This window comes from Carcharhinus amblyrhynchos, unplaced genomic scaffold (genome assembly GCF_965287045.1).
Source record: "Carcharhinus amblyrhynchos unplaced genomic scaffold, sCarAmb.v2.hapA scaffold_731, whole genome shotgun sequence".
Classification (NCBI taxonomy): domain Eukaryota; kingdom Metazoa; phylum Chordata; class Chondrichthyes; order Carcharhiniformes; family Carcharhinidae; genus Carcharhinus; species Carcharhinus amblyrhynchos.
Window position 1 is genome coordinate 50,069 of NW_027650471.1, and position 12,199 is coordinate 62,267.

The following is a 12,199-nucleotide window of genomic DNA, read 5'->3' on the forward strand; positions in this document are numbered from 1 at the left end:
ATGATGTGGGTATGCCGGCGTTGGACTGGCGTAAACACAGTAAAAAGTCTGACAACACCAGGTTTTAGTCCAGGTTTTAGGTTTTAGGTTGGACTAAAACCTGGTGTTGTCAGACTTTTTACTTTGTGTGGATGAGCCAGGGCTGCTTTGGGAATTTCGGATCATATCTGACACCTGCTGCCGGCTCCACAGAATTGGCAAGAATCCGTAGGGAGTGAGTCAGCCGGAGAGTCTGAGGCAGACGCATTGCTGAGACGACGAGAACAGTCTGTTCCAATGGAGTGTTTCACTCAATAACATCGAGTGCCGATTGGCCAAGGCCTGTTCGTTTTCACTGTTTAAAATCACAAAGACAGACAAGAATTGTGAGATTTTACCCGGGCTGGTCCACGGGCTGGTCCACAGGCTGGTACCTGGGCTGGTCCACAGGCTGGTACCTGGGCTGGTCCACAGGCTGGTACCTGGGCTGGTCCACAGACTGGTACCTGGGCTGGTACACAGGCTGGTACCTGGGCTGGTCCACAGGCTGGTACCTGGGCTGGTCCACAGGCTGGTACCTGGGCTGGTCCACAGGCTGGTACCTGGGCTGGTCCACAGACTGGTACCTGGGCTGGTCCACAGACTGGTACCTGGGCTGGTCCACAGGCTGGTACCTGGGCTGGTCCACAGGCTGGTACCTGGGCTGGTCCACAGGCTGGTACCTGGGCTGGTACACAGACTGGTACCTGGGCTGGTACACAGACTGGTACATGGGCTGGTACACAGACCGGTATACGGGCTGATCCCCGGGAAGGGAGCTGGTGCTCAGGAAACCGCTCCTTGACCAACTCCATTTCCAGTGGTTGCTGGGGTGATCAGGGTTGGGGACATGTTGGGTGGCAGAGGAGTGGGCTGGGGGGGGGGTGGGGGGCGCTACTTGTTAGAGTGGTTGGGGAGGATTTAAACTAATATAGCAGGGAGGAGGGGAGGGTGCAGCGGGAATCCTTGCAAGGATTCAGAGCAGGGAATTAAGAACAAGAGGAAAAGACAGTCAGGAGAATAAGGAAAGTGATAGCACCCCAGGAGCTGGCTGAGTGCACAGCGGTGGACGTTCAGCTTGTGGCCAATGCTACCCATGACCTCAGGGTCACACTTGGACCTGACATTGCACGCGGTCTTGAGGAGGCACAGCTGGGCAGTGGGATCGTGTCTGAGTGTACCTCTGCTCGGATAGAATTCCACATTGGCCCCAAGCTCAGACCGCACCATCAAAGTTTTCCGCACTCGGGCACCGCAGGGACTGGGCTTTATCACTGACCCCTTTTAATCATGTTTTGGTTTAATGTTTTCGATTTCCTTTCTGCTCTGTTGTTTGTTTTGGACAGTCTCCCCCCTCCCTGCCTCATACCCCCTTCCCTGCCCCCACCCCCAATGCCCCCTCCCCCCTCATATCCCCTCCCTCCTGCCCCCACCCTCAATGCCCCCTCCCCCTGCCCTCACCCCGAATGCCCCCCTCCCCCACCCCCAATACCCCCTCCCTCCACACCTCATACCCTGTCCCCCCATCCCCACGCCCAATGCCCCCTCCCCCTCATACACCCCACCCCTTCTCTCCACCCCTCATACCCCCTCCCCCACCCCCAATGCCCCCTCTTCCCCCTCATACCCCCACTCACTATTTTAGGAGGCTGCCCTCCTCACTTTGACCTTCAGTTTAGTTGTCTGGACACAAACAGGAGCTGCACGGTGGAGAGGACAGTGCAGTTTTGGTGCAGAATATTAACACCACAAGGGGGCAGTGGTTTGGGATGTCGGGCCCACCCTGTGATGTCGGGAGTGAATGGCAGCAAAGGCCCATCATGCCCCATTGGTCAGTCACTGCCCAACAGCCTGGGCAGTGGCCATTCGGGAAGGTGCGGAGCCGTCCCAGCCTCTGCGTCAGTTGGTGTTTGATCAACAAGTGAACAGAATCCGTCAGAACAGCAAACACAACACGGGAGAAGAAATCATCTCGCAACAAGCTGGAAGGTGAAAGGCAAACCACTCATCAATACTCTACACACGGCAGCTGTGATCGCCATGGTTACCGTCCTGTTAGAGACAAGAAAGAAAACAATTGCTATCGAAAAGGTTCAGAGAAGGTTCACTCCTTCGATTCCTGGGATAAAGGGGTTATTTTCTGAGGAAAGGCTGGACATGTTGGAGATGATCTTCTTGAAACATAAAGATCCTGAGGTGATTTGACAGGGTGGATGCTGAAAGAATGCTTCCGTTCAAGGGAAGAGACTAGAAATATGGGTAAAGTTTAAAAATAAAGGGGCTCCTATTTCGGACAGAGATGAGGAGAAAGGTCATCTCTGAGTATAGTGACCCTGTAACTCGCTTCCCCAGAGAGTGATGGAGGTAGGGTTATTGTGTGTTATTAAAGCAGCAATAGATAGCATCAGGAAGGAAAACATTAGGCTCCAGGATGTTGCCATTTATCAGCATTGACAATGTGATGCTGGGAATTGTTTCCAGATTCCCATATTGAGGCTCCACAATCACCAGCAATCTGTCACCTGATGCTGCAAAGCTGCCGCTGTTATGTCCAAGCTGAGTAACGGCAACTTGGCTGAGGAAAACCAAACTGTGAGTCTATAAAGCCTGCATCTTCAGCACATTCCTCTCCAGGAGTGAGACAAGGACAACATACACTAGGCAAAAGGGGCAGCACAGTGGTTAGCACTGCTGCCTGAAAGCGCCAGGGACCCAGGTTCAATTCCCAGCTTGGGTCATTGTCTGTGTGGAGTTTGCACATTCTGCCCATGTCTGTGTGGGTTTCCTCCAGGTGCTCCAGTTTCCTCCCACAGTCCAAAGATGTGCAGATTAGGTGCATTGGCCGTGGTAAATTGTCCCTTAATGTCTCAGGATGCGTGGGTTAGGGGGATTAGCGGGGTGAGTGTGTGAAGTTACAGGGATAGAGCCTAGGTGAGATTGTTGTTGATGGGGTGAGTGGCCTCTCTCTGTACTGTAGGGATTCTCTGATTCTAAGAGAAACAGCTGAATAATTTCCACCTTTGCTGTTTTAAACATATTCCCGGCACCTCCTGGCAGGCCAAGATCACCAACTCCGAGGTCCTGAACTCTGACCATTCCATCGGCAACTATTGCTCAACTAATGATGGCTGTGTCCCCAGCCACCTCTGTATGGTGACCCAGCCTCTGGATCACAACTCCTGGGTACCCAATCCTCTGCTACAAAGCCACCTGTAAGTGAAACACTGAGATAGTGGTTTTGACAGTGACATTGGGACAGTCACTGATGGCTGTGACCTCTGGAGGCTGAAGAGTGTTGGGAGAGATGAGCAGTAATGGAAAGCTCTGCTGGCTGAGGAGATGGTCCAGGGAAAGCGGAGATCAAAACTGGAGTCAACAGGAATTGGGGAAATCCTCTCTGCTGGTTGGAGTCATACCTGATACATAGGAAGATGATTATGGAGGGTCAGTCATCTCAGCTCCAGGACATCTCTGCAGGAATCCTCAGGGTTAGCGTCCTGACCCAACAATCTTCAGCTGTTTCATCAATGACCTTTCCTTTGTTATAAGGTCAGGAGTGGGGATGTTCGCCGATGATTGCACAATGTTCAGCACCATTTGCAACAATTCAAATATTGAAACAGTTCATGTTCAAAATTCTTTGGCGCTGAGAACAAGGTGGGGCTTGTTACTGGCCGAGGGTTTATTACAAGGTGAGGGTTTATTACAGGGGGGGTAATGATTCTAGTTTATTATTCAGGAGCACAGGTTATTGAAGCAGGAGTAGTGCTGTGGGTTAGTGCAGAATGTACAGTCTAACAGTGGTGATGGTTTCTTTGGCCGTGTCTCTCTGTCTCCAGGAACATTGTACCAAAACTCCATCTGTAGCTTTGCCACACCAGCCTGAGCTGGGGATTGAGGGACTGCCCGCTGGACTATCCAAGGAGGAACTGATCCAGAGCATGGACCGTGTGGACAGGGAGATCACCATGACCGAACAGCAGATCGCAAAACTCAAGAAGAAGCAGGTAAGGAGCGGGTCAGGGATGAGGGCAAAGGGCAAAGGTCACTTCCTTGGACACGGATTCATGCACAGTTTAAAGTGCAAATCCAGCCAGTGATACGCGTTGAACCTTCACCTCAGTCTAAATATAGATATTCCAGAATAATAAACCCCGCGTAGAGTTTTTATTTAAGTGGGGTAAGACACATCAATACTGATTTTGATATCTAACCATTAACTTTCTGTAAACAGTGCGATGGAATTTATAAAAGTGGTCAGAATATAATGTGAGGAATCCAAATAAACTGCAGCTGCTTTAAGAAGCAGGAGGAGACCATTCAGTCCATCGAGTGTTAGTTAGAAAGAGTCATAGAGTCCTAGATGTTTACAGCATTGAAACAGGCCCTTCGGCCCAACTAGTGCACGCTGCCCTTATTTTTTTTAAAACCCATAAGCTAATCCCAATTGCCTGCATTTGTCCCATATCCCTCTGTACCCATCATACCCATGTAACTGTCCAAATGCTTTTTAAAAGATAAAATTGTACCTGCCTCTACTACTGCCTCTGGCAGCTTGTTCCAGACACTCACCACTCTCTGGGTGAAAAAATTGCCCCTCTGGACCCTTTTGTATCTCTCCCCTCTCACCTTAAACCTCTGCCCTCTAGTTTTAGACTCCCCTACCTTTGGGAAAAGATATTGACTATCTCGCTGATCTGTGCCCCTCATTATTTTATAGACCTCTATAAGATCACCCCTCAGCCTCCTACACTCCAGAGAAAAAAGTCCCAGTCAATCCAGCCTCTCCTTATAACTCAATCCATCACGTCCCGGTAACATTTAGTAAAGGTTTGTGAATCTTCAGCCTGTCTCTGCACACTTGCTGCCCCCCCAGCAGGAACCTCTGACCCCCTCGACCCCTGACCTCAAAATAACTCCTTCACTGGCACTATCTGTTCCTGATTCCTCGGCTATGCTGGAGATTTACCCTGAATCTCCGGAGATTTACCCTGAATCTCCGGAGATTTACCCTGAATCTCCGGAGATTTACCCTGAATCTCCGGAGATTTACCCTGAATCTCCGGAGATTTACCCTGAATCTCCACAGCTCTGAACCACCCTCATTTTCCCCTTTGAGTTTCTGCACAGTCCAGAGGTGACTATAAGACATTGTCAGCTCATCATCAACCCATCAAATTTCTGTAGAGATATAAAGAGAAAAAGATTGACAAGAACAAATGTCCCTTACAGTCAGAAATAGGAGAATTCATCATGGGAAAATAAAGAAACGGCCGAGGGATTAAATTTGTTCTTTGCTTCAATCTTCACAGAGGAAGAATGAATAATGTACCAGAAGAGAGAAACATGTTTAGTGAGGAGCTGAAGGAAATCAGCATTAGGAGAGAAATAGTTTTGGGGAAATTGATGGGATTGATCCAGTTCCTGATAATCTTCATCCCAGAATAATTAAGGAAATAATAGATCCTCTAGTGATTATTTTCCAAGATTCTTTTGACTCTGGTATAGTTCCTACAGATTGAAGGGTAGCTAATGTCAGTCTGCTATTCAAAAAGGGAGGAAGAGAGAAAACAGGGAACTATAGATCAGTGAGCCTAATGTCGGTACTGGGGAAGTTGCTAGAGTCCATTATCAAGGATTTCATAACTTGGCATTTGGAAGGTAGTGGTATAATCAGACACAGCATGGATTTACAAAGGGGAAATCGTGTTTGACAAATCTATTGGAATTTTTTGAGGAGGTAACTAGCAAAGTTGGCCAAAGAAAACTGAGGGATGTGGTTTATTTAGATTTTCAGAAGGCTTTTGACAAGGCCTCACATTACAGACTGCTGTGTAAAGTTAAAGCACATGGGATTGCAGGTAATGTCTTGAGGTGGATAGAAAGCTGGTTTGCAGATAGGAAGCAAAGAGTTGGCATAAATGGATCTTTTCCTGATTAGCAGGGAGTGACTAGTGGGGCTTTGCAGGATCTGTGCTGGGACCCCAACTGTTCACATTATATGTTAATGATCTGGAAGAGAGAACTGAATGTATTATCTCCAAATTTGCAGATGATACAAAGTTGGGTGGGAGGGTGAGCTGTGAGGAGGATGCAGAGATGTTTCACTGTGATTTGGACAGGCTGAGTTACACAGAGGGGGGGCGGTGGGGTAGTGGCTATGATGTAGACAAATCCATGAATGGGAAGGAGATGGATGGATACGGACTCTAAGTGCAAACAGATTTAGTTTAGAGAGGTATCATGACCAGCACAGCCTCACTGGGCCGAAGGGTCTGTTCCTGTGCTGTTCTTTGTTCTTTGATCTTTGTAAATAAAGTTTTGCTTTTAATTAGACTGAAATTAATCACATAACGTGAGCTTATTGTTGTAAAGTGTTCCTTACCCTGGGTGACAATCACTGCATGTGTCTTCTGCTTGCTTTCCTAACAGAGACTTACATTTATATAGCACCTTGCAGCATCTCAGGATATTTCTCAGATAAAAGTGAGAAGTTAATATGAAGTGAAATTTGTATCGTACCGCAGGAAAATAAAGCCATTCCTTCCCGAACAAACCTCACGGTGATTTATCTCCCCCACTTCCAGAAACCTCGGGAACTTTCTGCTCCTGACATTGAAAAGCATTTTGTTCTTTTTCATTTTGCAGCAACAACTTGAAGCAGAAACGATAAAACCAGCAGAAGTGGAGAATGGAGTTTCCCCACCCCCCACCGAGCAGCGGCATTGCAACCTGGTCCAGATTATTTACAATGAGAACCGGGTAAGGGTTTAACCCAGAAACAGGCAGCAATGAAGTGAACCAAATCTTCACAAAGGTTTCTGTCACTTTCACCCTTCCCTGAGCGAATCATAGAATCCTACAGTGCAGAAAGAGGCCATTCAGCCCATCGAACATGTGCAACAACAATCCAACCCAGGCCCTATCCCCATAACCCCAGATATTTACCCTGCCAGCTCCCCTGACACTAAGGGGCAATTGGACAGTTTATCAATCCACCTGTCCTGCACATCTTTACAATAATAACTTTTAAGGGACATCTTGATAAGCTCATGAATAGGGTGGGAATAGAGGGATAGGGTCCCCGGAAGGGTGGGGGGTTTTAGTTAGTTTGGGCAGTATGGTCGGTGCAGGCTTGGAGGGCCGAAGGGCCTGTTCCTGTGCTGGAATTTTCTTTGTTCTTTGTTCTTTCGACTGTGGGAGGAAACCGGAGCATCCGGAGGAAACGCACCCAGGTACAGGGAGAACCTCCACACACTCAGTGACTCAAGGCCAGAATTGAACACATGTCCCTAACACTGTGAGGCAAAACTGCTAACCCCTGTGCCACCGCACCGCTCCCCGCGCCGCTCCCTGTGTCGCCGCGCCGCTCCCCGCGCCGCTCCCCGCGCCGCTCCCCGTGCCGCTCCCCGCGCCGTTCCCCGCGCCGCTCCCCGTGTCACCGCGCCGCTCCCCGCGCCGCTCCCCGTGTCACCGCGCCGCTCCCCGCGCCGCTCCCCGTGTCACCGCGCCGCTCCCCGCGCCGCTCCCCGTGTCACCGCGCCGCTCCCCGCGCCACTCCCCGTGTCACCACGCCGCTCCCCGTGTCACCACGCCGCTCCCCGTGTCGCTCCCCGTGTCACCACGCCGCTCCCCGTGTCACCACGCCGCTCCCCGTGTCGCTCCCCGTGTCACCGCGCCGCTCCCCGTGTCGCTCCCCGTGTCACCACGCCGCTCCCCGTGTCACCACGCCGCTCCCCGTGTCGCTCCCCGTGTCACCACGTCGCTCCCCGTGTCACCACGTCGCTCCCCGTGTCGCTCCCCGTGTCACCACGCCGCTCCCCGTGTCACCACGTCGCTCCCCGTGTCGCTCCCCGTGTCACCGCGCCGCTCCCCGTGCCGCTCCCCGTGTCACCGCGCCGCTCCCCGTGTCACCACGTCGCTCCCCGTGTCACCGCGCCGCTCCCCGTGTCACCGCGCCGCTCCCCGTGTCACCACGTCGCTCCCCGTGTCCGCTCCCCGTGTCACCACGTCGCTCCCCGTGTCACCACGTCGCTCCCCGTGTCCGCTCCCCGTGTCACCACGCCGCTCCCCGTGTCACCACGCCGCTCCCCGTGCCGCCGCGCCGCTCCCCGTGTCACCGCGCCGCTCCCCGTGTCGCTCCCCGTGCCACCGCGTCGCTCCCCGTGTCACCACGTCGCTCCCCGTGTCACCACGCCGCTCCCCGTGTCACCACGCCGCCCCCCGTGCCGCCGCGCCGCTCCCCGTGTCGCTCCCCGTGTCACCGCGCCGCTCCCCGTGCCGCTCCCCGTGTCACCGCGCCGTTCCCTGTGCCGCTCCCCGTGCCACCGTGCCGCTCCCTGTGTCACTTCTAGCTGTCCTTGTTTCCCGTGTTATTCTCCTGCTACAATCAAAGAATCGGGAAGAAAATGATTTCTATCCTGTTTCTGAGCAGTAATCTCTCTGGAATATTTCCACGGCCCCTCCTTTATCTCCGGCTGCTCCTCACAAGCACCCAGTTGTACCTCACTATCTCTCCTCGCACCCCCTCCATTGCGACCCCACTGGATGGCACTGGTCCCAGAGCTGCTGTGATGTAGGAGACAGTTTCCCTGCCTCTGAGACAGGAGGTACTGACTCCATTCCTACTGCCCGACCTGATATTGATAGAAGGAACATTCATCATATTGTTCAAACGTCAGCCAGCAAATCCTTCCAAAACCTCCTGACAGTCACCAAAGTGACCAGGGGTGTCTGGAGAGATTTCTCTGGGTTAGTGTGTGTTCAGGAAATGACCTGTGTGGATGTAACTTTCTCTGGAGGAAGGATTGCTTCCAGTTTCTGAGCTGAATATTTCCTCCATCTCACCAACGTGTTTTGTTGAAACGGCTGCTGGGTTCCGATGATAAATTTTAAAAACCTCTTTCACTGCAGAAAAAAGCAGAAGCTGCACATCGAACACTGCAGGGACTGGGCCCCCAGACTGAGCTGGTGAGTGTAATTCTGTCCGTCCTCTCTGATCTACAACTAACTTCCAAAATCCTTCTCTCTATATTTGAGTAAATGATCAACAACTGGGCAGCAGCAAACAGCTTTTCAAAATCTATCAAACAGAACCTTCCGGATTCTGCAGGAGGGCACAGTGCCACCTTCAATCCGCTCTCCACCCTGTACACAGCAGCAGAGTAACGAGACTCTGGCTTCCCACTCGGGTGTGAGAGAATCAAACAGTGCTCGTTCTCTGATCCACTATTGTGAGGGTTGAGAGATGCGGGAAGTTGGTGAGACTCTGCCCGAGGATTACGGATTGTAAAACACTCCACTGATTGGGAAGCTTTATTTTCCATTGGTTGGTGTGAATTTCACAATTTAATCCAATCCCAAGCGGAATGTGTGGAGCTGCCTCTCTGTCTCAGTGGGCACAGCGAGGGTCACAGCACAGAAATGGGTCACAAAAAACAACCCTCAGCGTCCCTCACAGACACACACACAGAGACACACACACACACACACACACACACACAGACACACACAGACACACAGAGACACAGACATACACTCACACACACTCACTCACACACACATGTACGTACACACATATAAAATCTAGAAGCAGGAGGAGGCCATTCGGCCCTTCCATCCTGCTCCACCATTCATTTTGATGATGGCTGATCATCAAATTCAGTATCCTGATTCCTCGCCCCCCACCCACTCCCCACCCACCCAACTCCCCCAACCCCCCACCCACTCCCCACCCCAACACCACACACCCCACACAAACACCGATCAGATCATTCCCCATCACTGTCGCCATTGACACTGTTCCTGAAATTGAGCTCAGTCTCATCCCGCCTGACACACGGCACTGCTCAGTCTGCTCTGATAGCAACTCAGCACAGCGGGGAGAGGGGGAGAGGGGAGAGGGGAGAGGGGAGAGGGGGTGAGGGGTGCGGGTGAAAGGGTGAGGAGAGGGGTGATGGGGCAAGAGGCAAGGGGTGAGGAGGGAGAGGTGAGTGGGACGGGGTGAGGGGTGAGTGGGAGGGGTGTTGGGGAGGGGGCAGGGACTCAGGATGAGGGGTGAGAGGCTCTGGATGGGGAGTGGAGAGGGGTGAGGCGGGGGGGTCGCTGCTTGTCTCCCCCAATCCCCCATTGAAACATCCAGTGGTTTTATCTGTGGGATTTAAACTGAGTCGGGAAAGGTTCTTGGTGATTATTTCCTCTCTTTGTGAATAAACAAAATGGAAACGCCTTTCACTGATTAGTAAATTATCTCGGGCCAGCTTGTTCCTCCATCCCCCCACTCCCCCGCCCCCCCCCCAACTCCGCCCCCCCCAACTCCGCCCCCCCCCCAACTCCCCCCTCCCTCTCTCTAGTTCTTTTTTCTCCTTCTCCCCTCTCTCTATTTGCTTTGAGGCCATTCCATTTCAGTGTAGCCTCTCCCAGGGCCATGCGGGAGACTGAGTCCAGCCTCTCAGTAATAACTCCAAGTGTGACTGAGTCCAGTCTGAGCCGAGTGCTCTGCTCCATTTTAACCCCATTTGCGCTGGTGTTAATTGGACCCCCGCAGTCTAACCCACTTTCAACTGCCCCACGGATTGACCCGAGAACTGTTCCTGAGAAATGAGTCACACAGACTGCAGTCATCTTCCATTCATTCCCGGAGAACTTCCAAAGTTCCCAGACATTCACTCACAATCTGTTCAGCTTCTGCACATCGGTAACTTTGCCGAGGGAATCTTTCTCTTTTCTCACCTGTTTTAACTCTCTATCTGACATCTCTCACTGCAGTATCTCTCATTCTAAAGACAGTCCCTGTTCTGATCCGATTGTGTTTCAGGGATCCAGCTCGAGCTTTAACTCGAGACATCAGCAGAGTCACAAAGGGAGCAACACTCTCCCCACACCCTGAGTTTCAACGTTAGACACATGGAGGGATTTTCCAATTACATGTGTCCCCAGACTGGAATGTCCAAATGTCCATTCACCCACGAGGATTGCCATGGCTGGCAGGACTGGAAAACCTACCCTAACATACTCACAAATAACAGCAGTCGATGATTCCAAATCTGGCTTTTCTGCTCCTCTGTGAGGTCCAGGGTGTGATCCAGCTTTCCCCAGCTCTGACAAGAGATTTATTCCTCTAATTCCTTCCGATTTCTTGTTTAATTCTGGAGCAATTTCATCATTCATAATTTCCAATTTATTCTCCAATCTCTCCTGGTCTGGAGGGCGGGGGTAGATGCTGGAATATTCAGAGCCATACTGACTCACCCAGTAACCAGTGACCTGTACAAAGTTCGGGATTCTCTGCTGTTTCCCACAGCGATCCCAGCTGGATCACTCCTGACATGTGGTGATCCAATTGGCTCTTAGGCTTCAACACACACATGATGACATTAGAGATCACCTGACTATGATAAGCCAATGGCAGTCCACACACACAGCCCCACTGGTTCTTGTAGAAGCTACAGAGCAGTATTGGGGAGAGGCGGTACAGGGGAGAGGCGGGGGTAGGGAGAGGCGGTTTGCTGATGTGTAGCTGTGTACACACTACTCCTGTAATCTTACACCAGCTCTGCACATTGATAGCAGAAACCTGCAGTAAACTGACAAATATCTGAAGGATCCCGAATTCTTTCAAACCCTGAGACAAGTAGACAGCCGGACTGGTTATTGTTGGATTTCTGGCTGATTCCCCTCCCTGCTCCCAAACTCCATCAATTAATATTTCAATCCTTGTCTTCTAAATCATAGATTCATCGAGGTTTACACCATGGAAACAGGCCCTTCAGCCCACCTTGTCCATGCTGCCCTTTTTTAACAACCAAGCTAATCCCAATTGCCTGCATTTGGCCCATATCCCTCTATACCCATCGTACCCATGTAACTGTCTAAATGCTTTTTAAAAGACAAAATTGTACCCACCTCTACTACTGCCTCTGGCAGCTTGTTCCAGACACTCACCACCCACTGTGTGAAAAAATTGCCCCTCTGGACACTTTTGTATCTCTCCCCTCTCACCTTAAACCTCTGCCCTCTAGTTTTAGACTCCCTCCCTTTTGGGAAAAGATATTGACTATCTAGCTGATCTGTGCCCCTCATTATTTTATAGACCTCTATAAGGTCACCCCTCAGCCTCCTACACTGCAGAGAAAAAAGTCCCAGTCCATACAGCCTCTCCTTATAACTCCTTATAACTCAA

At 51.3% G+C, this 12,199-nt stretch overlaps 1 protein-coding gene across 1 annotated transcript in view; it reads left to right on the top strand.

Moving 5' to 3' along the window:
* Window positions 1-12,199, top strand: part of LOC145339897 (nuclear receptor corepressor 2-like) — a gene marked incomplete at its 3' end in the record, with an annotated part of 74,303 nt that overhangs the window by 47,518 nt on the left and 14,586 nt on the right. Inside the window, exons 6-8 of the mRNA XM_080184436.1 lie at window positions 3,858-4,025; window positions 6,667-6,780; window positions 8,932-8,988. Of these exons, the coding sequence (XP_080040562.1) occupies window positions 3,858-4,025; window positions 6,667-6,780; window positions 8,932-8,988 (339 nt within the window). The remainder of the gene's footprint in view (window positions 1-3,857; window positions 4,026-6,666; window positions 6,781-8,931; window positions 8,989-12,199) is intronic.